At 37.0% G+C, this 25,644-nt stretch overlaps 1 protein-coding gene across 5 annotated transcripts in view; it reads left to right on the top strand.

Moving 5' to 3' along the window:
• OPA1 (OPA1 mitochondrial dynamin like GTPase) overlaps positions 1–21,958 on the top strand; it is a 48,379-nt gene extending 26,421 nt beyond the window's left edge. For all 5 annotated transcript variants that reach the window (XM_053951571.1, XM_053951573.1, XM_053951572.1 and 2 more), the window contains 5 exons: positions 918–1,034; positions 2,312–2,405; positions 2,725–2,835; positions 19,412–19,489; positions 20,009–21,958. In XM_053951571.1, coding sequence (XP_053807546.1) covers positions 918–1,034; positions 2,312–2,405; positions 2,725–2,835; positions 19,412–19,476 — 387 coding nt within the window. In that variant the 3' untranslated portion in view covers positions 19,477–19,489; positions 20,009–21,958. The remainder of the gene's footprint in view (positions 1–917; positions 1,035–2,311; positions 2,406–2,724; positions 2,836–19,411; positions 19,490–20,008) is intronic.
• The last annotated feature ends 3,686 nt before the right edge of the window (positions 21,959–25,644 follow it).

Genomic DNA, 25,644 nt, shown 5'->3' on the forward strand with positions numbered 1-25,644 from the left:
ACTTAGAAAAAGGCAGGATTTTTTTAGAGTATTCCACGGGTTTGTATTGTACATCTGAAATGTTCTGGAAAATTACATATCTCATTGCAGTGAAAGGCCCCTAAGGGTAATTAGACCTCTCACCTAATTAAATGTGAGATTTTAAATAAATGAAAATTCAGACATTAATAAGTAATAGATGTAGATTTTCTATAGCGGTGATTTATTTTCTGCAATAACTTTGGCTACCTTTGCACCATTAATACATGCACTTCTTCCAGGAAGAAGAGTTGTTTTAATATCTGCTACTCCCTTCCTATGCAGCACTTATCATTTTTTATAAAGGTCATAGTAGTGATCCACATCCTCTGCATGAGGAGGCTGAGTGCAAATTGAGGTTTTTTTTTTTAGCTAAGCAACTGATTTTCTTAATTATGTTTTATGAGTTTTCCAGAGAGGCATCTTGATACACAGGTTTAATTTTGAAGAATTGAAACTAATAAGCCTAATGAAGAAAAGTTATAAATGTTTGTTTACGTAAGACCCATTCAATATTTCTCTACGCTTTAATCTGGTTTAATTTGTAAATTAATGGGTACAACTCAAAAATGTGTTCTCAGTGTTAATGTAAAGAATGTTTGCTAGTATATAATTTTAACATGTTTTGGCCACAAACAGTATTTTTAAGCATTCAGTTATGTTCATGGAAGAGTAGGATTTTAAATTGACAAGTCATCTGTACTGTTTGCCAAGTGTAACTAGCACATTAATCATATCCCGGTTGCCAAAAATTGCTGAGAAATATTTAGATGTCTGTTACATGATAGGAACAGTGGAATTTGGAGTTACATTTTAAATTAAATGCAATCATTAATCTAAGCACGATAGTGAGTTTATGCATTTATTTATTTAGTCTAATTTAAATACTCTTTTCCTAGATTAAAGACACATGGCACCAAATTTATAGAAGATACTTCCTGAAGTCTGCTCTGAACCACTGCAATCTATGTCGAAGAGGCTTCTATTATTATCAGAGGCATTTTGTGGACTCAGAGGTAAATTGAAGAACAGATGTTCTTCATCTCCACTGGTGTTTTGCCTTAATATTTCTATTTCAGTTGAAAAAAGAATCTAAAAATACTTCAAAGCAGCCTGATCGGATAGCTGGTGATCTCAGATATGTTTTACATGAGGCTTGTAATGGATAAAATGCCATCCTGGTGGTAATTATGTAAAATGACCACTAGGTATCAGCCATGACCTAAACATCTGTTTCTAATTGATGTGTATTAAAAATGCACAGTTAAAACCAGTAGTGTACAGCTGTTGATATGTTTTTGATAGCCATTTCTCCTGCTTTCCCATTGATAGTTATTTACTTCACTTATACAAAAAAATTTAGAAAACATCCCTATGGATTTATAGGAAAACTATGGTCAGTAAATGTTTATAGTTAATGCTTCAAACCATGTGTGATCAGTGGGGAAAAAAAATGAACAGCTATGAAGTTTCCAAACACGTCTTTAAAAATAACTTTTCCGGTTTTGTGAACCCAAGCAATAAATGAGAGTATACATCAAATAACTCAAAGAATACACTATTTTCTTAACATTATATTTTAAATCAAAGAGAAATTGCTGGAAAGGTAGAGCTCCTCACTTTTTCTCTTAATGAGCCATGAAGCCAGAAATATTTGTTACTTTAGAAATACCTTTGCCTGTAAGAGATAAGAGAGAAGGAGATCACAATATGGAGAGCTGCCTCTTCATGACACTTAAACTCCTGATCATGTTCCTGTCTTTTTTAAGGTGCCCTAATGTGAACTTAACGCTCCCTCCTGTCATCCTTGCAGGTGTAGAAACTCTCTTCTGTTGTTAACAAATACAGCCCTTGGCTGAGGTCTGTCTTCAGAAGCATTTGTCATGCAGGGAGGCATAGCCTGGAGCTCAGCTGTTGTCTCTCACTATATTTGCTACCAGCAGTGGTGTCCAGTGAGCATTAGGTTACACTCCCCAGCCTGCATTAAGTGTGTGCAAATTGTTTTTCCATGGTTTCCCATCATACAGCTCTTTCTGTTGAAAGTAGCAGATGTGAAGGTGATGCAGTAGATTAAATAAGGCTGATGTGATTATTGTGAAGTATTTTTGATGTGACTCTTGTGAAGTATTTTTGATGTGTTTCCTTGTTACCTACCCCAGTAATTTTGTGGAATTTTTGTCTGGATATGTACACATGAGGTTACAGTTGCTGCTAAAAGTGTCAAGAGATTCTTGTGTGTGTAGGATGCTCTCTGGACATCAGAGGTCTGACACCACAAGTTCTGTCGTTCCAGCTCGAATGTAATGACATCGTCCTCTTCTGGCGAATACAGCGAATGCTGGCCATTACGGCAAATACACTGAGGCAGCAGCTCACTAACACTGAAGGTAAGGCTCAGTCAGTGGAAGGGCTTGAAACAAAAAGTTATCTCCTTCTAAAAAAATCATCCAATAATAATTTTGCTTAGAGGGGAAATAGCCTTTGAAATTTAAAGATCTTTCTCAAAGAATTTCCATTTTTAATGGCCCAAAAAAGTGGCTTCTCTGTTCAGAAGTTTGCTTTCTCTCCTGTCAGATTAATAAGTATGGTAATATATATTGTGTCTCCAAAAGACCTTCCCAAAATTCTGTCCTTAGGTCATTGGAGTTGCAAAAGTGTTGCCCCTCACTTTTTTTTTGGTTGCTTTGTTGTTTTGGTTTTTTACAGTAAGGCGCTTGGAGAAGAATGTAAAGGAAGTGCTTGAAGATTTTGCTGAAGACAATGAAAAGAAAGTGATGCTTCTAACTGGCAAGAGAGTCCAGCTTGCAGAGGATCTCAGTAAGTACCCACTCTGCAGTGCTTTGGAATGAGCTTGAAATGAAGCAAATTCTACCGTTGTCCTTGAAAATATTCAGTGTGTGAATATTTTCACACACTGAAAACATGAACAATGCGCTGGCATGTGCTGGCATTTATTTAATATCATGCAGATTTTTTCCTAAATACAGTCAGATCTTACTGATTCTAAGGTGGACATGGGTAATATAGTGTGATAATATAATTTACACTAGATGTAACTTCACTTACATAAATATATTGAAAAAATATAGTTAGAACAGAGTAATAGGTAAAGAGAGATTCCCCTTCCAGAGGGATTACAGTAGTTTAATGCTCTGGGTAACTCAAAAAGTGCTCAAAAACCATTAGGGTTTTATGATTAATATAATACAATTTTAAACAGTGAAAGTTTTTAAGGTGACAGTCCAGGTTGAGGTTGTCTCCTGTTGTCTGCCTGCACATCCAGTAGGGTTTAGACTGACTTTTAGCTGATGGACCTTGTCTTGCACAAATACCATTGTTTTTTTGACAGTATTCTGCCATTCTGTGAGACTTCCACTTAAACCCCAGCTGGGCACCTGGTCCGGGAGGGGAAAAAACAGTGCTGTGCAAAAGGGAAAAGAAAAAAAAACTAGTGATAAATGAAGTTCCTGTAGTTACATAAATATCTGCATGTTCACATCACAGGTGACAGTTCTTCTTAGACCTCTGTCTTGTGCTTGATGTAGAAACTAATTTTTGTCTTAAAATATTACTTGGGATAGTTAATTCAGAATAAATGAATATTGTGATCAGTGTTTTTTCTTTCAATTAGCAAAGTAATTAGGAAAGTTCTTATATCCAGGGTTCAGTGGGACAGAGAAGCCTGCAGTAGCTGTTAGTTACCTACGTGTGAATCTTTTTTTTCATTTTTTACATCCAAAATGTAATATAAAGTAAATGTTTTGCTTAAAATAAACTCAAAATCTAAGTATTTACTTTTAATAGTGCTGGTTTGGCTACACTGAAAATACTGTCTTATTGGAAGTATTGTTACTGAAATCCCAGTGAATTGTGTTTGTTTTCCTTTAGAAAATGTAATATTTTGGAATTGTGAATAGGAGTTTTGGTGATCTAGGGCAAATTGCCTGGGTTTTCTTGACTGATCTCTGAAGCAGGTGCTATGACTGTATAATTTTCATATAGATACATAATTTTTTCCAAACATCCTGTGTTGCTTTTGAAATCCTGTATGAACCTTTATGTAAACTTTTAGAGTAGGTAGAACATGTTTTACAGCATAAGAGGTTCTCCTCCTCTCTATCTATGTTGAGGTAAAATGAGTGGTAGCTGCATAGTAGGATATAGACTTTTATTGAGGAAGTTCTCTTTTTCAAGCAATGCTGCTTGCTTTATTGCTTTGATGCTGGATGCTGATTTTTTGGGCTTTTTTCCTGTGCAAACGCTGGTATGGAGTGAACCTTGGTGGTTTTGATTTATCCTCAAGTATTCCATGTTTTAAAACAAAATTTAAAAACCCTAACACGCCCATGATGTTTAAATTAACGTGTCTTTATTTTGCACTGAAATCAACTTAGAATTTTTGTATTGTCAACTTAGCTTTTCCCCAGCCTCAGTAATAGGCTCCCATTTCAAAGCAGTGGCAGCTGAGGTCACTATTTTGTAAACTAAGACTAGACCTGTAGGAGCAGCCTGTGTGTGTTCATAACCTGAGGTGTCAGTGCTCTGGTATAAATGCTTGGAAGTGTGTAGTTTGCATTTCATAAATTACTGTGTAGCAAAAACATGTCACTGCACTGTATTTCTTTAAATTCAGGAGGTCAGAGATCCCCCCTGCATTATTCTAAAGAAATAATTGTTACTCAGTACAAAACAATGTATGATGACATGTTCTGCTTTATTGTACCTGTGGGAAGATTTTAAAAATACCACTGCTTAGCTCTGTACTCAGATCAGCTGTGTTCTTTCTGCATGCTTTTATTGCTAAGTGATTTTTATGGGAATATGACTGAAAAAGGGGGTTTGTTTGCCTTTCCCTTGGTGAATAGAATGCTTTTCTATGGTGCAGACATTTTTTTTATATCCCTGAGACAGATTTTGATAGCATAGGGCATTGAACTCTCAGATGGCTGTAATTTCCTTCTTGTAGCACTTAGTAAAGTTCAGAACTCTCCTAAAGGAAAAAATCCTGACTCTTGAGACACATGTTCATAAAGTATTGGTATTTTAATTAGGAAGGGAAGTGATCTCCTGAATCACGAAGTCCAGTCTCTCTATTCCATGCAGCTGTGTTTATATAACCCAGCTGATTCAAACATCTTGAGCTCTGTCTTCAAATCAGTTATTTGTTGGGGCTCACTTATTGACACTGAAAATATGTTCCAGGATGTCATTCTTCTGGTGGTTACAAATAGACTTCTAATTTCCAGTCTAAATTTATAAATATGGGGCTTGGATTCACTTCCTGATTAGAAACTCTACTTGCAAATGTAAATTATTTATATACCTGAGGCTGGGATGGCTCCTCTTGATGCTGATTATATGGGAACAGTCTCACTTCTGTTACATCAGCCTTTCAGCGCGGAAGCACTGAAAGTGTTTTATTGTTTATTCAGGATACTGGTTAATGGCTATTACTAACGTGGGTGACTGAGTCTGATGATGAGAACTCACATAGGACTCAAAATTTACTTGAGCAGGTTTTTTTGTTTGTGTTCTACAGCCATGAATGGTACTTTAATCCTTTACAAGAATATTCCTTACATGAAATTTATGCCCTGAGTCTTTCTGCTTCTCACTGTTCATATCTCAAGTTTTATTCAAAGTATTTCAAAGAGTGTAAACAGATCTTTGAAACAAATTATTAATTTTTTAATGTACTGAAGGTTGCTTTTTCTTCAAAAACATACTTTAAATGTAATGTATATGTGTTCCTTAATGTAAGTATTGTCATGATACTTGTACCAGTGAATGGTTACTAAGTTTATGGAAATAAAGAAGCCCTAGGATTAGAGTCCTTTGGGAAGAAAGGATCATAAGGTGCAAAAAGGGGCAGAGGACAATATGAATAGTTGAACTGGGAAAATTTACTTCAAAAATGTCCTAAAATGCAATCACTCTATAAGAATGCTTGTACTGAAAGATACACCTGTGGTTGATGTATCCCAGAGTCCTGACCCTGGCAGTGAGCAGGCGTGGGAACAGCATAACCATACAGTAGTACTTGCCTGTTGTGCTCTCACAGCAGCCCACAATCTGTGGTTCCAAGATTTCCTAATCCTGAGGTAATATCTGTGTGATTAATAGGCATTCATGGAGGTTTTTTTTTTCCTCCTGTGAATTTCTCTAATTGCTTTTTGAACTCATGTAAACTTTGGCATCTGCAACATCCTGTGGCAATTAGTTCCAGGGTTCAACTACACATTGTGAGAAAAAGTACTTCCTTTTGTTTGTTTCTGAGCCACCTGCCAGTTTCATTTGGTTCTCCTTAGTTCTTGCACTGTGAAAAACATTCAGTAATCTTTTTCCTTTTCATTTTTTGCCATTCATGACTTCACAGACATGTATGCTATCTGCACTTGATGTTCTTTTTTCTGATTTGAAAAGTTCTCATGGTGTATCTGCTCTTTGCATGGACATTGTTTCCTGTTTTCAATCAGCCTTGCCACTCTTCTCCTCTTTCTTAGTTCCACTAAACCCTTTTTGAGGTGAAAGAGCAGACCTTGCACAAAATATTTGAAATGTATCTACATTATGGATTTATATACCTGTGTTATGATGCTTTCTGGATTTTACTCTGGTCTTTTTACAGTAATTCCTTTTAGTCTGCTTCCTCTTTTGCCTATTACTGAACAGTGAGCTGATGCTGCAGTGGTCTATCTGCTACAACTCCCAAGTTCTTGGGTGAAAAGTAACTGCCATGATACTTTCCTTTTCTTGTCATGTTTTAAAACTGTAGGTGCAGTTGAGATGTGCTTATTAGTTTTTCATTATGAGGATTCAGAAACAATAGTAATTTGCTATTAGTCTCTTACATGTCTAACTGGATACTGTAGGCTTATTCAGCAGTTGATAGGAACCTGTTTTAATGCAGTTGTTCACAGCTCCCTCACAGCTTTGGGGCATTATCTTTATTGAAGTTCTTCACCAAAGTTGTCTGCCATTTGGGGAACACAGCCCTGACTTGGATAGCTTCACCAGAAATAGGAGGAATTACATTTACTTTCCAGTTGGCACCTGCATCTTGATTGTGCTCACTGCTGACGGACACAATACTTTGATTTGAAATTTATATTTCACACAACTACAGTATTTGATTAGCTATATCAGTATCTTAAATATGCTGCGTTTCATAAGAAGTAAAATGGGATAGAGGGAGCTAAAAGTACAATGGTGAACATTAATATTTTAAAAGAAGAATTTCACAGGAAAGCCTCTAGGCAAGACTGCCCAGTTTGCATTGCAGGCTTTAAGGCACTCCTTTGGGCTGGAGGGAAGATCTAATGGTGGCAAGTCAGTCCCTTCAAATTCCTGCAGCTGTTACACACAAATGTGTGCACCTCTACATCTTTCCACTTGCTCTTTTTTTTTAGGCATTAATTACCCTTTATTTCTACAGTACCTTTGAAAATGGATGAGTCAATATATATCCTTAATCAGTGAACATTTGCAGTATTTGCAAGTTCGTACTGTTTTCTCCAGTAATTGTGTTTACCTTTTCAAAGTGAATGATACTGAACATTCATGCAGGCTGCCTCTGAAGTTACTGAAGGTTTTAAATGTTACGTGTATTTTAAAATGCCAGCTTGGTTGTTATTTATAAAAGACAGTTATTTGAAGTCACACCTTCCCTAGAACTGTATATTTTTAATTACGTTCTTCAGTATTGGGCAATACCTTTTTTTAAAGGAGAATAATACATAGGTGAAAGACTTCCATTTCAACATGAATAATGTATTTTCTGCTGTTTTATTTTTAACACAAATGACAGACTGATAATTTCAGCAGAAATACCTGATAGCATGTGATAAATCATACCTTTCTGTAGACTATTTATAACATGGTAACTTTTGGAAATGTTGAGCTCCCAGTAAAACACTTCGGAGAAGTACCTCACTGATTGCAGGCTCTCTGTGTGCTGGACGTGCTGTTTCTCCGCGGGGCTGGAGCAGCTGGGGCGAGCTCCGGCGGTGCCGGTGCCGAGCGCGCGGTGGCGCTCCGCGGCCGCGGAGGGGGCACGGGGCTCCCTCCGGGACTCCCCCCCTGCCGCCCGCAGGAAGATGCGCTTGCCTGTCCATGTCCCTCTTGTTCTGCGCTCCCCCTCGGCGTTTTCTGGTTTGTTTGAATGACATGTAATTTACGAAGATTATAAAGGACATTCATTTCTTTTTCTCAGCTGCACGTTTCTGGTCAGCAACTGCATGGAAAGTACTAGTTTAGTAAGCTTTATTAAGAAAAGATTGTTAGGAATTGAATCCTTTAATCATTTCAGAAAGGAAGTGGATCTTCCAGTGTCTTATCCTAATGCTAAGTGCCATCTCTGCCTATTGCAGTAGCACCTGAAGCATGCTAGGTGGTGCACATAGATGTTGAATGCTTCAGGTGAATCCAAGCTTCAGGCAGGCAGCAGGAGCTTTGCCATTCACTTCATTAGAGTTGAAATCTCACTGACTCAAAAGAAATACATATGTCCTATCTTCATTTATTTCTTCTCCTTTTAATCCTTTTGGACAGCAAAACTGTATGTTGCAAAGCCACAGGATAAACAATACATAGTACATACAAAGCATCTTTCCTAGGTCAGCATTCTATTCATCCAGTATCCTGTGTCCTCACAAGCTGGAAAAGAAAACCCAGTTCTTCACCAAATTATAAGTAAAACCATGTGCACAGGAGAGTCATTGGCAGGAGGTGGGAATGCCTGTGGAAACTTGATTCTGAAATTGCTAGGAATGAATGTGAATGGATCAGCCTCCAAGTTCATTTATCAGTAATGTTGACACCTGTACAGGTGTCATGGGCTAGCTGAGACTTTGTTCTTCACAAAAGCTTTTTGAAACATTTGAGGAGTAAGCCCTCACATGAAGAAAATACAGCTTAGGGCCATTTGTTTCAATTCTGTCATACGTTTGTAAGCTATGAAATGTAATAGTTTGCAGAACTTAATTATTTTCTTGTAAAGACTAAAACATATGAAAACTAAGCAAACCAGAGTTACAGTGAAATACTTTCAAGTTTTATATCTAAAGTCATTGCTTTGCAGTCACAGCATTAAATTTTTTATTTACTTTTTCTTTTGTTGAATGTAAGCCATTTGCCAGCTTGGAGCATGAATGATTTAATATCATATAGTCATATAATAAACTGGCCATTTTAATGGCGTTAGAAAGCTAAGGTTGGCACTTCCATATGCAAGTTGCTGACTCAGGACCTGAAGTTCCTGTGATTTGGCTAAGCTGAGTGGGTTCTGTTGTGTCTGTTCTGTGTAACAAACTGGTTTTAATCCAAGTGAGTCCCCTTTTTTGCTATGCATTTATTCAAAGTTGGGGATAAAGTCTGTGAAGAGTACTTTGCATATAATTACTTGCTCTGTGGTTACATTTTTTCTTTCATTGCTGTTAGCTGTAGAACAAAAATGTTGCGTGAATGTAATCCTATACTGTGGTCATTACTGTAGCCTAATTAAATTTCAGTTCCTTCAGATGACTGCCAATCGTGTTTTGATTTGACCTCTATCTTTCATGACATTGTTGATTACATGTGCTCCTTAAAATCAGGCTTTGATTTGGCTTTCTAAAGCCTTTACTTCCATTTGCTCTTCTATTATAAGCTTTAACTTTTTTTTTAAAAAGGTCACAGTGTTTCATAGGGGCAAAGCTCAGCTGTAGGGGGAAAGATCTCTCAAATAAGCAGATCATAGGTAATTTTCCTGTAGAAACTAGAGGCAGACAGAACAGCTCAAAAGACAGTGGTTAGTAGTTCTTAAGTCAGAACCAGTGTGGTTTTCAGTGTTTAGATGATACAGAAAAAGGGTATAATTTTCAAGACATTTGAAGGTAGTGCCCAAATGTCACCCCTGCTGCCCAAAGACAGATATAGGAAAGAGAAAAGCAACTTAGGAAATGCACATGGAGGAGTAATTTTATTAGAATCTGATTAATTAGGGTTATTTTGTGTTCTTATTTCTTCCACAATGCCTAAATATTGGAGTTTTAGAAGCTACTTAAGTAAAAATATGGTTTTTGTAGTTGTAAGACAATTCCAGAGGTGTCAGCAGTCTTGCTTTGATCTCGTTCTCTTTTCACCTGGTCATAGCAGCAAGGAACACTCACTCATCTCATCCTGGGCTGGCAGAACATTACACCAGGAAGATGGTGTGACCTTCTACCCAGAGAGACGCACAGCAGCCATTTCCCTCTGGGAATCACCAAACAGATCTCCAAGTTCTGCTAAGCATGTGCAGAGTAGCTGCTGTCTTCACAGTCCCCTGCCAGCAGCTTCCCTGAGGACATTAGTATGGCCTGTGTCTTATCAGGGGCTGCTTGTCATTTAGAGCACATTCGTTTAGGCCCAGATCTCAATCAGTCACAAAGTGTGGGCTGTCTGTTTCTTAACGAGCTCAAACTTGTGCTGGTGTCACCAGTGTGCTGGTGGCAGCACGACTCCTGTGCTCCCTTTGAGCTCTGTAGAGGTCCTGGTGCTCCATGACGCAGGACCTTGGGGGACAGTGTGCTTGGAATCAGTCTGTATGGTCGTATCTTTGATTTCCCCTAATTTTGAACCCAAGCAATATCTCACAGTAGACTTGCAAACTTCCTGTTAGAATGCAAATTAATGATTTTTGCATGACTATCATGTTTTTAATTCCCTGTAGATAATTAAAGAAACCAACCCAAGCAAGTGTACTTTGATGTGAAAGACATTGATTAAATGTTCAAGTTCTTCTTTTTTTTTCTCTTGAGTTTTGAGGCAGCAGCATGAAACTAATGAATTAAAACCAGAAGAATGTGTAGGATGGTCTGTGTGTCAAAGTGCAGATAAGGTAGTTCCTGCTTTGTGTCATGGCAGAAAGTGCTTTAGAAAGCTGCATCTTCTCACAGAGGGAAGTAATCCTCAAGGGAGAACATACATCACTTGCAGATATCCTGTGATGGAGTGATGGTTTACTTAACTTAAGAATCCCAGATGACCAAAGCCTGTCTGCTGTGATTTCTTAGTTATTGATGAAGAGTTAGGCACTGATGTCCAGGTCCTAAAACGGATCCTTACAAAGTTCACCACATTTGTCACTGACTAAAAGAAGCCTGTCACTTAAAGTTGACATTGAAAAATAGTGATAAACTGCTACATGAATAATGACATATTTAATGCCTATTAATCTTTCTCTAGACCCATGTCTCTTGTACTTGAGGGTCATTGTGGTGTTGTCTGCTGAATTTATTTTTTTTCCTAAAATTTTCTGAATGATGCAAGGATCAAAACATCTAATTGGATGCTATTTTCTCTTTAGTACTGGTTCCTTGTGAGGGTACTTATTAATCAAAATTTAAGTGCTTATCATAGAGAGATTTACTTATCATGGAAAGATTTAGTATTGGTATAAATTACAGGCTTGTAAACGGACCAATATATGCTTTTGTTCTAAAGTAGTATGGAGCTCTGGAATGTAACATTCCCATTTCCAAAAGCTGGAGAGGTCAGTGTCATGTATGTTGCACATTGTCAATTGTAGTAGACTCCATTTTGCCCATAGGAATGATAGCAAAGAAAAAATAATAGAACCATTTGGATATGGTGACTTAAATTTCTGACTATTAAACATTATTGTTGTGATCTAAAAAGTCATCTAATCACCATTTCATGTTCTGTCATATTCTAGAAACACTTTAACTTAAATAGTCCTGATGGCATATTACTTCATTATTGAACTGAGTATGCTTTCTTTTGGGTGGAGAAATGCCCAAAAATGTATCAGTTATTTTCTGTGTTAAAGTCTATACAGTTTTATAGCCTTAAGGTTACAGTAGCCTTTATGTAAGTAGTTTATCTTTATCACTGTATATATCCTTTCTGCATAAGGAAAAGTTTATATTTGTTACATCACTGGATGAATCGTTAGGTAGTATTTCTGATTTGCCTCTATGCTTTTCACTATTTGCACACAAAATAATGAGCATCACCACATTCTGATTCATTCTAGTTTAACAGTTTTGATTTGGAAGTTCAATCTTCCTGTATCTGTAAGTCTGATAGAAAGTATGAGATAGTTTTATAAGGTTGCCTTGTCATTCTGCTACTGTGTTCTTTCCAGCTGCCCAGTAAGGAACACAGCTAAGTTCTGTTGAAAGACTGAGTTCTTAGAGCAGTTTTAATTAAAACATCTGAGATGTGGAGACAGAGGACTGAAAGATGCCCAAGTCCTACCTTGATATTGCAGACCTTGTGACTCTCATAAACTTGCAGCTTAATACAGGGTAATGATCACTGGTACATTAGGCTAACCTCAATGACAGTGTAGAAATAGTTTGTGACCTCACATCACAGTTTAGTAATATTGTTTCCTTATGTATACAAGCAAGATTTCCATGAGTATGAATAGCTCATGGAAATGTCTGTTGTATAAAGTCAGTAGTCTACATAATTGTCAGTTTTGCTTTAGCCCCATAGCTTGGTTCTGAAATGCTCTGTCAGAGACAGGATTTCATGCTTACCAGCCTGAGGAGCCCCAGGGATTGCTCCAAGAAGCTCAGCCAGCTTCTGTTCTATTCCACCAAAGAGGGGGCAAACACGTGGCCAAAACTGTTTTGTTAAACTGAGAGCTCTCACCAGTGAATCTGGAACAGCTATAGATCAAGACATGGATTAGTAACCTACTGTTGCAATAGCACAATACACAGTTCCATTTCTGGGGCTGAAGATCATTGTTAGTAATGCTAAAATACTGTTGTAGTGCTCAGTAGCTTGCAAAAATAGCTGAAGTGTTTTCAGACAGGCTGCTTCTGCTGCTGCCTGGTTATCTTTAGTGTGAAATAAAGGTAATACTGTTTCATACAGGCAGCTGACAGCTTTGCTCAGGTGTGCTATGAAGGGATTAATAATTCATATGATAGTAATACTTACAACAAAGTAACTTCAGTGATGGCGGCTGTAACTTGGGGTTTTTTCTGTCTAAGATTTTTTTTTTCTTGATTTAATTATGTTTCTACATCAGGCTAAATATACAATTTGGAGGTCAGCTGTCCCTGTTTAAGAGGTGGATTTACCTACAACAGGGAAAACAAAACTGTATCTTTGTAGGAAACAGGCTTCTTGACGTTTTCTCCTGTTATGGCCATGAAAAATGAGATCAAACTGGATGCAAATTCAAATGTCCTGATAGATTGCAACACATATAAAAAACATAACATTAAAGGACAGCTACTACAATGTAGCATCAGTGGCATCTTCATTCAGGCTAACTACTGGTAACTAATGACCATGCCAGCTACATTCTGCAAGCTTGCATTTTAAAGGCTGTATATTCTTAATGATTCGTGGATTTACTATATGAACTATTATAAATTCCATTTAAACTTTTCAGGATTCTGCAGTGCTTTTATTACACTAATGAGCTAATTGTTTAAGAATCATTCACATGATTCATCCTCCTGCTCAGCCTTTTTTTGAAAAAAAACTTTAGCTGCTGTAACTCTCTTGACAAACAGTATTTATAGCGGTTTGACAGCAGGATGAAGAACAGCGTTTGTCTTTGTAACAGCTTAAAGAAAAGACCTTTCCAGCACCCAGCCATGCAGTTACAATCTTGACCTCTTTCTTTTGCTGGGAACATACATACAGCATACAAGCAGCACCTCCCATGTGTTTTCTTGACCCTTTGACTGTCCATTCACTTCCCATCTGTTTTGCAGCCTTAAAGGAATAGAGGGGGCCCTCTACTTATAAATCTGTCTTTGCGGCTGACAAATGATGTTCTGTCTCTTTAAGGGCAGCCTGGGTGGTTTTGCCTTTTTTTTCCTTCTCCCCCCCTTAAAAGTTTAGCTTTCCTCTCAGTCTTATCCAGAGGAAAATATGGTATGTGAACAAGAGGAAACTGGCAAAAAATGTGATAGGTAGTTTCAAAGGATTTTCTAAAATTCAGCAGGACATGACCTTGCAGTGATCAGGGAATTCTGGCAGTGCTTGCATGAAGCATGAGTAAGCGTGTTGCTGCAGGTAACTGTGGCTGGGAAGTCTTCCTTCTGAGGCATTATTTGGAGTGCCTGGGAGTATGCTATCTCATACCATTTTAACAAGAACTAAAGCTTTCGCATGGCCCTTAGAAAATCAAGGAATGTGGCACAAAAGGCTGAACTCCAAAGAGATGATTCCCCAACCCCCCCGCTTTCTCCACCTGACTGTTCATAGGGGTTTATACAACTATGGAGTTTGTGTCTTAGATAGCCCTAAGGTGAAAATCAGCTTTCAATAGAAAACTTTGGATTGACATCTCTAGTTTTAATGGTGTGTTTCTGGGCATTGTGATGAATTCTGACTGACAGGGCTTTCCTTTTTACTAGAGGAAAGATGATGCATTCACAGCAGTAAATTCTGAATTTCTGCCTCTGTGGTTAACTAACCATAACATAGAAGTAGCACAGCAAGAAGTGAGAATGTTTATAGGCAAGGAAGGGATTAAGAAAGGAAGGAAGATTGAAAAAAAAAAAAAAAAAAAAGGGCAGGGGAAAACTCAAGTCTAAACACAATCCAGAGCAAAAGGAGCAACAACCATGAGCTTTCAAATATCAAAGCCATGTAAACATGAGTTGGAGATAGAAGTCACTTTAATATAGAATAGGAGGATTTATAATAAGATATTAACACATTTTTGTGGTCATTTCATACTGTAGATTTCATCAAAGTACAAAATAAAGATGGATTTGTGTCCAGAAAGATTTCAGAATTTGTTTTGTTGCTGCAATTGAAATTTGATATCATATCTGCACATTTGTAATTGGGAGGGGAAAGCTTTTTGATTTGCCCAAAGTACTCGTGTTCTCTGGCACTGACAGACATGAACATCTTTTAAATTCTGTGCTAAAATTACTGGTTTGTTACAGGTAAATATGTATTTGAATGTCTCAAAATAAATTTATCTTGAGAACCATCAGCAAGACAGGTTTTGTGGACAGATGCCAGATCTTTTAGTAATAAGCCAATTAACACAGCTGGAAAATACAAGAAAACCTTTTCTTGCCTCTAGGAGTATGTTTGAAATAAATCAGTAATATACTTTGCTTTTGTAATTTGTGTTTATTATTTGGGATTATTTGGCCTTATGTCAGGAGATTTGCTTGATAACTTGCTTCAGCTCATTTTTTCACTGTTTATTGCTAGCTAGTTACGCTTGGGTATCTCAGGCAGCAATCAGAAAGCAAACCTTCCTTGTAAGACTGAATATTTCAGGGGGATTCCCTTCTGGCCAGGTTATGATAGCAGGAAAAGCAAACTCTATCTGTACCTGCATCTTTCTGTGTTCACAGTGTATTCCAAATCCTCATTACAGTTCAATTAGTCTGGTTTTGAGCCTTTTAGATTTGGGATCACAGGATTAATGAAAAGAAAATGAGAGGGTAGCAATATCATTTCATATGGAGATAAGGAGAGACTGAGCATGAATGAGGATCTCATGACATCTGAATAAAGAATTTCCTCATTCTGTCAGTGAAGTTTTATGGGATATGGAGGGAAGATTATGGGAATATTCATGACCAGATCAAGAGGCATAATGAGTTGATGTATGAACCAGCTTATCTTTTAGGTAAACATGGGGTAAATGGGAAATAGAAAAACCATTCATCGCTCCTAGGCCTGTGAATTTTACTGTTCTAAGATGGAAACAAGGGTTTAGTTACAGTTATTCTTCATTGATTTAATTTGATTTTTGATCAGTGTTTAACAGGTGCTGGAAGAATTGCTTATTTGTAACTTCAGGTCTGCATTAGAGCTAGCAAAGAGCACATTGTCTTTCTAGAATCCAGTGCAAGCAATATGTGTATTAAAACTTACACGGTAATAAGTGTAGCACTTTAATAAAAGTCCCTTTTGTGACATGGGAGCATTGTATGAAAGAGCTTGGGTAGTTCAACCAGTTACAGAAGTAATTTGCTAGCAAGCTGAATGCTTTTAATCTGTGGTTTACTTATCCTTGGAAAAACACAGTATCACAAGACATAGAGCAACAGGTCACTTTTAGTCTACCCTTAAATTTACTTCTACAGTAAGTATTCTTACCTGAAACCCAGATGCTTTTCTGTGTTTGGCATGCTGATAAACTTCCCTCAAAACAGTGATTGTAATTTACAAGTATAAACTACTGATAGCTTGATTTAAGTGTCAGTCATAATCCTACAAATGTGGGTACAGAGCGTGTGCATTTCACTTTCCCTAAAGCTGGGTAACATCTGATTCTTGAATTGTGAGAATAAATAGTTGTTCCACGTACAAAGTCACATGGTGCTGATGAAACTGTGTAGACAGTTACCCCAGAACTGCAGGCCCTGCACTTGCACTCCTCTATTAGAATTCTATCCAAGCAGTTATATTTACTAGTTCATTAAGATGAGTGTTGTGTAAATGCATAACTCTGCCCTCAGCCTATTTCAAAAGTGAACCAATTCAGCAGGCTGCTTCTCTGAGCTACAGAATGGACTTGCAGGAGAGTGTTACAGGTTGCCTGGGATCTGCTGCTGCAAAAGGCTTTACCATGGCTAAAAATACAGGGCATAGTGTGAATAATTGCAGCTATTTGGCACTCATTGTAGCTGTTCTTTTTTAAGAATAGCCAGCATATTATTTCAAAGTATTAAATTACCTCAAGACCTCATAATTATTACAGTTAAGTAATCATTTCAATTCAGTCCAAGTATAAAAACTAATAAAGTGCTCATAGTATGCAGTCAATTTTAGTATATGTGTTCTCTGAGTAAACACAGCTGATTCAGTATATTCTGGTAGAATACATATTTGCTATCCTGTTATTTTAATATGCCTTAATCGGAAAATTAGAATAGATTTGTTGGCACAAACCTTTTTTTAAGGGTGAAATAATAATTACAGGTTTTTGCTGATGCTATTAATTTTCAGAGCTGGAATATTTCATTAGCAAGAGGTTGAGAAAGGAAAATACTTGCATTTAATACTGCTAAATCTGCCTGCTTTCACTGGGTCTAATGGCTTGATCAATACAAAGAACACACTTGGGAAAACATGTTGCAATTGGGAAAAAAAGTGCCACAGAAAACCACAACATAAAGAGCTCTTCTGAGTGGTGAGAGCTCATTCCCAGTTATCACGGGCAACTGCTGTTCATTTTGGAGAGCAGCATCCAGGATTAATAATTTCTAAACCCAGAATCATTTTAGATTATTTTGGGTTGGAAGAGACAGTAAAGATCATCTGTTCCAACTTCCCTGACACGGTCAGGGGCACCTTTCAGGCTGATCAAAGCACCATGCAGCATGGTGTGGTCAAAAAATGTTATTTCTGTCCAAAGTAGTAGAACATTATTTCAAAGCCTGATTTTGTAAACATTCATAGAGCAACAGTATTAAGAGCTGAGCTAAGTAGTTGCCTAAATTAATGCCATAGAAATAATATTTTCTATGCACTAGAGGTTTACATACAAGCATGCAATGCATATTCTTTTTTTCATTTAAAAAGATAGTAGTGAAAACACTTTGAATGTGCTCAGTAAGGAGAAGTGATCATTGGACTACTTTTTTTTCGTTGATGGCTTTCAAAGATTCTGCTGAACTGAATCAGATTTTTTTTTTAACCTGGTAAAAATCAGCTATTGCTGTTTCTTAATTTCTAAAGTACAGCTTTTGCCCTCACACTGACTCTAATCTTCATTTAATATCAAAGTACCTTAAAAAAAAAAATCAGCTGAAATTCAGTAAGCTTCTTTGGTGTTTTCTCTAGGACTTGAGTGTGATTCAGCTTCACTGTACTTCTGTTTGTAGATAAGCACCACTGGGGAGGGCATGCTGAAGTGTTGAAAGTGTCAGTGCCTTACCCTTCATCACCTAAGAGTTGCAAGATAGAGAAGCTTGAGTTTCTTCACAGTCCTGCAGGCGATTTTCCATACCTTATTTCAAATGCTCACTAAAATTCTCTACTTCTGTTAGAGCAGGACTGCAGGGGTTTGTTGAGTTGTTATTATTATTACTATTACTCTGAAATTGATTTTATGTTTATGTTTGGATTTTATGTTTTATGTTAATGTTTTGTTTGTGGGGTTGTCATTTTGTTAGATCAAACTTTCAGTTCCCGTACCTACATTAGTGTTCCCTTTGGAGGTAATTTTTTTCCACTTATATATCCCATTTAAAGCTGATTGTTTTTCTTTTTGTTTTGCTGTTACTTCAGCTCAGCAAAGTTGATAACATATGGTATTGATAAAGAGAAGAAAACATAAAAGATTTTTTTAAAAAGCTCAAACCCTGTATATCAGACAAGGGAACATATGGCTTTAATCCAATAGTATTTTTAACTTGGAAAAAATATTTGTCTGTGTTTATGCTCATCTAACTTATTTTTGTCTGTCCTATTGCTTTCCCCCATTCTTTCATATTCCTGAAGTGTGTGTTTTTTCATGCCTATAATCACACACAGAAGGAGCTTCAAATGAGGATGTGGTGAGAGAGAAGCAGGAAATCTCACAGGCTTTGGATTCCAACTGCGTTCTAAATCTTGCTTCATAAGCAATTTAATAAATCAAATAGGTTATATGATGACAAGTGTCGTATGGAATTGAGAAAAGAGTGGGAAAATGCCTAGACCCCTGGATTTTTTGCAATCTATTTTGCCTTTTCATTCTAACTATTTGTAGTTGTGGTCAAGTCTTGTTTTGATAGGGAAGTAAACTCCCAGATTTAGTTTTTATATAAAATGATATTCTGCCCACATCCATCTGGTTACTACTGAAATGCAAGAAAATAAAATGCGAGTTTTAAACATTCTTAACATCATGTGTGCCCTTTGGAGGAGGTGTCTTGAATACTGACGTGTGGTTTCCTGAAATCCTCTTGGGTGAAAGGGCATGAGCTTTCAACTTTATTTAGAATGATTAGTGGTGTTTGTTACACTTGCTGTGGAGAATGAGGACATTTGGTTAAAGAAGAAAGGGGCTAGTGGGCATTATTTAAAACCTAACATCTCCCTGCGTGTCACAAGTGTACAGTAGTTCTGCTGTGCATGATCTGATGGAAAATTCAGGTTTTTGAACTACATTTTGAGTATTGGATTCCTTCAGGAAATTTTTTGGATTATTAAATTAGCAGGATAATAATAAAATATATTTGTAGGAGTTCTTCGAACAGGACCTTTTTTCTGATGCAGAAAAATGTTGTAAACCTCGGCAATTGAGAAACAAAATTCTTAGGGTAATATTGATGACAACATTAATTTTTGTTTGTGTTTGCACGGTTTTGTTCATGGCTTTGTGTGGGTTGGTTTGTTTTTTTTTTTCTTTTGGTACCTGTCCTCAGGTACTTAATAGTAATAGGTATTTGAACAGGGGTCTTTTTATTTCCACCAGAAAAAGTTCGGGAAATCCAGGAGAAGCTTGAAGCCTTCATAGAAGCCCTTCATCAAGAAAAGTAGATTGTTCAAGCAGGTAATCATGTTTTGATCATAAAGAGATTGCTACAATTATCTCATTGCTCTATATAAAATTATCCATCTCATTTAAATGCATGTTTTCATACAGACTTTGTGAAAATTCCTGTTTGTTTTATTCCATTCTCTGGCTGCTGCTTCTTGCTTCTAATCTGCAGAACTATACTTGCTGCTTTTACACTACAAGCAGACATGAAACTTAGTAAAAATACAATTACTGACCAGTTATATAAGTACTTTGAATCACTGTAGGCTATTTGATTACTCTCAGTTCAAGATTTTTTATTTGTTTTATGAGAAGAAAGCATAACTAGCTGGAATCAAAATTAATGGAACACTTTTCTATGGAAGCATTTTGGTTCTTTTGTTTTTCTTAAAGACACTGTATATTGTTAGCAAAAATATTTGCATGCAGATAATTTCCAAATCTCATTTCTGTTAATTCTCAAATCCGTAAGATGAAGTGCTGTCATGCATTTGTACATATTTTAAAATAATTGTCATTCTGTTTCAACAGCAACTTTACACAAGAATGCAGCCTTCTCCAGGATACCTTGCACAAAGACTGAATTGAAATGGCTTTTGTGTCCCATTCTCTTTCCTATCTTTTGGGGAGCATCCTGAAATGTTGAAGGAGAAAAAAAATAATGTCTCATGGGATTGAGAAGTTCAGTTAAGATCCACCTGCTCATTTAATTTTTGAAGCTACATGCACAGAAGAATCTGATTTGTATATTAATGAGATAACCTGGGAGCTTGCTGAAGTTGTACATTTAAGGGGCTTTTTTCCTGAAAGGGGAAAAAAGCTTGTTATTTTTAGTATGTGTCTTGTATGGTAGAGCTGGATCAGATTCATAAAATGATTTTATCTGTTGTCATCTTCTTGCCTGCAGATGATGCTGGGAGTTTGACATAACATTTTAGTATTTGTATGTACATTAAAATGCCCTTCTGAGTAATGCTATTTGTATCTGTTATGCTCTGTGTTGAAGCATTTGCTGATCACTGTGGTACAGATTTAAAAGCATTGTATTGACATCCTGAGAGGAAGTGGTGGATTTTGTTAAACTCCTAAACTATTGAGAGATGTCAGCCAAGCAATTCTTGTAGTTCTTTCACCTGAAAGCACAGACTGCTATTCAGTGACACCTTAAAAGGTTTAGGCTCAGGAAATAATGTCAGCAGCTGGTCCTTTTACCTGTTCTTTCCTGATATATGTTGTTACTCTTGAATGTCAGCCGATTACATTTCATTTCTGGGATTGCACAGACTCGGATTTCCTTGTTAACTCCTCCCTTCACCATAGGTACAGAGAAACCTGATTGAATAGATGTGAAATGTAAAAAGAATATACAATTCCAACTTTTCCAACTTCCTAACAAAAAAAAAAAAAAAAAGGAAAAATTTCATTAATTTAATTTTTACTAATAGCTACTGTAAGACTAAAATAATTTCTATAAGAATGTTATGCACAAGGTCCTTCCACACCCACTTGATGTCTATCATTCAGTAAAATTAGTAAGACACTGAAAACTGCCTTTCTGTTTTGCCATAGAAATGTTACTTCTGACAAATTTAAGCATGATAAAAGCTCTCTATCATAGGTGCCTGGTGGTTAATCACCACCACATTTCTCTGCCCACACTTTGCCACAAATGGTCTGGATACTCTTCTGAATACTTGTGTGGAAGAAGGTGTTCGGCCTGAAACAGTTTGTGTTGCAGTTGTCTGATTATGTACATTGAAAAACTGACCTGGATTTATTTTCTCTTTTGAAAAGGCAGTTGATTTTGATGTGTAGAAATGAAAAGAGAGGAATCTGAATGTTTTCCAACAGATACTGTTTTGGTTTGCTCTGAGAGGAAACAATACAAAGTTTGGAAAGATGTTCCCCAAATGTTTGGACATAAAATATTCAGCTATGTGGACAAAAAGCTAATATAGAGCTTAAAATTATGTTGAAAGGTTAAATATTTCAAGGTGATCTAACTGAATGTTTGGAGATTTTCTGTTTAAAATTAATTCCTGAAAATGAGCGTTTGAGAACCGAAAAATGAAAAAATGGCTTTTGTCATGACCATCCTCTGAAGATAACTTCAGAAATGTAAGTTTGCACAATTTTGAAGGCAGACACCTTTGTGTATAGCAAGTGAAATAAGTCTGTACTTTGTAAAAAAACCAAACCAAACAAAGAAACAAGCAAAAACTTTTGCATTTACCTAGAGATCACTGTTTGAAACTTCTGTGTAATGTAAATGGTGCAAAATATCGCATCCAGTGGCCCAACGTTCATTTCTTTTAGTGTGATGTTCCTGTAGGTTTAGTTCCAACTTCTCTGTGCTGCTCATCTAAGACTTAGCATGATGTATTCCATGGAAACTAGGTATTTATTGAATAAAAATGTAACTGAAGGAATAATAAAATGTGGGTTTTGAACACGGTGCTATTGCACCTAACTAAGAAGTCACTTCTACCTTCTTTTTCTCGTTTGTTAAGTTGTGAACAAGTGTACATTAATGATATCAGTATATGTTAATGATATCAAAATGTCTGACTCAGAAGAGCTGGGTCAGCACCTGGTCATCGGTGACTGTACCAACTGTTATCTTTATTATATAAATTAATGTACCATTTATGTAATACATTTAGACAAATATCTTACATCAAGCAGCATAAGAAGGATTTGTTGAATATTACAAGAGTTTTGAGACAGAAAACACAATTATTTGAACTGCCTAAAATTCATGTGGTACTGAAGAGTATGTTATTCCAAACTGGTTTGCAGAAGTTCACGGTATTTTTCTGTATTTTGTAGGCTATCTTCAGATTCTGGATACAGCCATTTATTGTAAGGAGCAATGACTAGTCTGAAATTTCTGTGTCTTTTTAAGTTTAGGGAGGAGAATCACCAAATGTAAACACTGTTGTTCCACAAATGGATATTTCATTTCCAAAGCATGTTCATTACTATTGTGTAGATATGCTAAGTTATTTCTACTTTTTATAAAATCAACCGTTTATGAGCCAAGGTTTAAATACTAATGGCCAAGAGGTATTCTGACACTTTTTCATAAAAAATATATAAATGATGTCTTTTCAAATTTCAGGAATTACTCTTTCTTAGTGGTTACTAGTAAACTCATCCTAAGTTATCAGACTGTGAGACAAATTAAAATTTTGGAAATGTTTAGAAGTGTAAAAACCAAACACAGAGGCTGAATACATCAATGAAGTTCTTGGTTATTTCACACACACTGGTGTGGTCTTCCACCATCAAAGCCACATGAATCTGGTTCTTTGCTGAGTATATTTTTGAACATAAACTGAGTTATGATGTAGTTCCAAGGCTAAAGTTTTAGAGAATTTTCATGTATCTTAATGTAGCTTAGTAATTCTTAACAATTGTATTTTAAAAGATGACAGTTGTATTTAAAAAGATGCAAGAGATTTCATCATTTGAACTATCAAAATACGGGGATCTCTAAAACTGACCCAGGGTCCTTTGAGTCAGCTAGAGCTCTTTGTTTTCAGTGGGATTTGGTACTGGAGAGGTCTCTGGGATGTTCTTGTGTCAGGGAAGATACTGCCATATGAACTGTCTGTGTAAATACCTCTGTGTTCTTGCGGAGTTGCAGCGTGAGATGTTTTTTGACTGTTTGGAATGTGTTTCTGGGTCCTGAGGTGGTTTAGGGAAATCTTCCAGCAATGCTTCCTTGCACAGATGGGATGTACAGTGGTAAAGTTTACTCAGATTCTGGGAATGCCCTCACAAGAACTTAATGGCTATCTGAAAAAGCTTACCATCTTCATGAATTACCATATCCAAGGAACCTTTTTCTTTTTAAATGTCAGTTTAAAGTTCTTGGATCCTGTTCTATTTTTTAATTAGTCCAGTAATCCATCTTCCCTTGCAGTAATTTTCATAGACCATGATAAATCACTTGCTAGTTTTTTATTCAGCAAGAGAAATTAAATGCATTATAAAACTCTTGCAAGATAGGTAACTCCTACAGCTGTAGTTTCACAAGTGCTATGAGTTCTAGATGGCTGTTATCACAGAGCTTTCACAGCATATGGCTGTTGCCAGGAATTTTTTAGTATAAAGTACTGTATAGAAAGGATGGGAAGAAGCTGAAATGGTACAGAGATTGTAATGGTTGTTTATACTGTGGTGCTGGAATGGAAAACCCATGCATATTTCTGTTTATACAAATCTTGCTTGCATCTGCCATCACCTCAGTGCTTCAGCACATCAGAAGGTGAAATTATCCAGGTTGTTCTGTAAGAAGTGCTGAAAGTCAGAGACATTATTTTTGTTTTGACTAGTAATGACTGAGGAAGTAGTTCTGAAAGTACTGGTGAAACAGTCCTACAGCCAACCTCACAAATTGTTCTAGAAACATTTCTGAAATTAACTCAAGTTTCTTGGTATTAGCTTTAGGTGCTGTTCCAGTGCCAATTCCAGAAATATTTCTAGTCCTATCTGCTGAAAATCAGTTCATTGCAGATATCTGCAAGTGCTTATGTGTTTGTGTTGCAGAACACTGATAGAAGATTATTTACTGCTCTTGGAAGTCTGTAGGCTCCAAGAGGACTTCCAGAGCAGTGGTGGTTTCCCAATATGACCTTAATACAGCTTTCTAAACTATCCTTGGTAGTGACAACCAGCAAAATGAGCTTTGGTCAGGTTTTTCACCCAAAGAACAACAACAAACTTTTTGAAGGTCAGTCAGTGTGCTACAATAACAGCCTTATACCGTTGCTAGTATAGGGGAAGATGTGAAGTCTGAATTAAAAGGGTCTTTTATAATAAGTTTTAGAATAGAAGCTTGTGTGTTACATCCTCAATAACATTTTAGAGACCTTTTCAGGAAAGTCCTGACTAAGTGAGCATTACTGAACGGAACTGACAGCTGCCACATCCTTAGAACTGCAAAGGACAAGCATGTTTGTGCTCCATTACTACCAACCTTACAGTTTGGAAGCTCTACCTTGGACTGAATCTGCACATTCATGTTTCAGAAAGGATCATCTCTTCCAGACTGCTGGAAAACAGTAAATTGCACAACAAAAGCCTCTTTAGATCTAGATATTATTTCACTACAGAAATCATAACTGAAAACTACTTTCACTTCTGTTTCAAGCAACTGTCCTCTTTGCCAGCCTCATGAAATAAGTATTAAGGTAATAGTGTGCCCCCTATATTTAGGAACATTGGAAGCTGTATTTGCCTCATGTTCACAAGCCAGTTGCCTGTAGCTTTTGATGTTTAGAGATGGAACATTCATTGCAGCCTTCTTTACAATTAGTCTGTTCTGGTTCATGTGAAAATCAACATCCTTTTTTGTGTTGCTGCCTGACAGGATGCTACAATACTATTAGCATTTGCAAAGGGTTTGCTCCATCTAATAGTGCAACCCCCAGATCACAGGCTGCTCAGTTTGTGTTTCTCTATTATGTGAAAGACACAAAGAAGCTGAAGGCTGGCAAAGGCCTGTCAAATCTTGTAATGTAGCAAGCGACCCCAGAGCTTCATTCCGCTTTATATCATTCCTTGTTCCCCATCCCACCCCTTTCCTTGAATGGGCTCTGAGGTAGGTAAATGAATTCAGTGGTATGGTAGGCGGATGATTCCTTACTGACCTTGTTCCTGTACCATTTGTTTCCAGGCTTGTTGGAGGGAAAAGGACGTATCTCAACCTTTTGTTTCAAATAATTTTCTCGCAGGTTGGGGAGTTAATGCAGACCTTGTCTGAACTCACCCGAGCGGAAAGTGCTCTGGGTACAAGTCTTGACACGCTTGGTCCCTTGGAATTGCCAGATTAAAGGAGAAGGCAGTGAATTGGAATTCTTTCACATTTGGCATTGCTTAAACACCTGGACACCTTTTTTTTTCCCCCAGTATGCACGTGTTTATATCCTCTGTCGTGCCTTGGAACATCTGTCTTAAGAGCAGTCAAGAAGCAAACAAAGAATGACCTTTGAACAGCCCAGTGTTATGTGTTTTAGTTGGGCAGGAGGTGAGGCTGAGGCAAAAGCTGAGTACAGCACACACCAAACACCAGTGGCTTTCAAAGGAGTATTTCGGACTGATGTCTGAAATTGAAGAGCGTCAGGTTTGTTTTAGGGATTGATCTTGGATCATGTCTTTGA

This window comes from Vidua chalybeata, chromosome 10 (assembly GCF_026979565.1).
Source record: "Vidua chalybeata isolate OUT-0048 chromosome 10, bVidCha1 merged haplotype, whole genome shotgun sequence".
Classification (NCBI taxonomy): domain Eukaryota; kingdom Metazoa; phylum Chordata; class Aves; order Passeriformes; family Viduidae; genus Vidua; species Vidua chalybeata.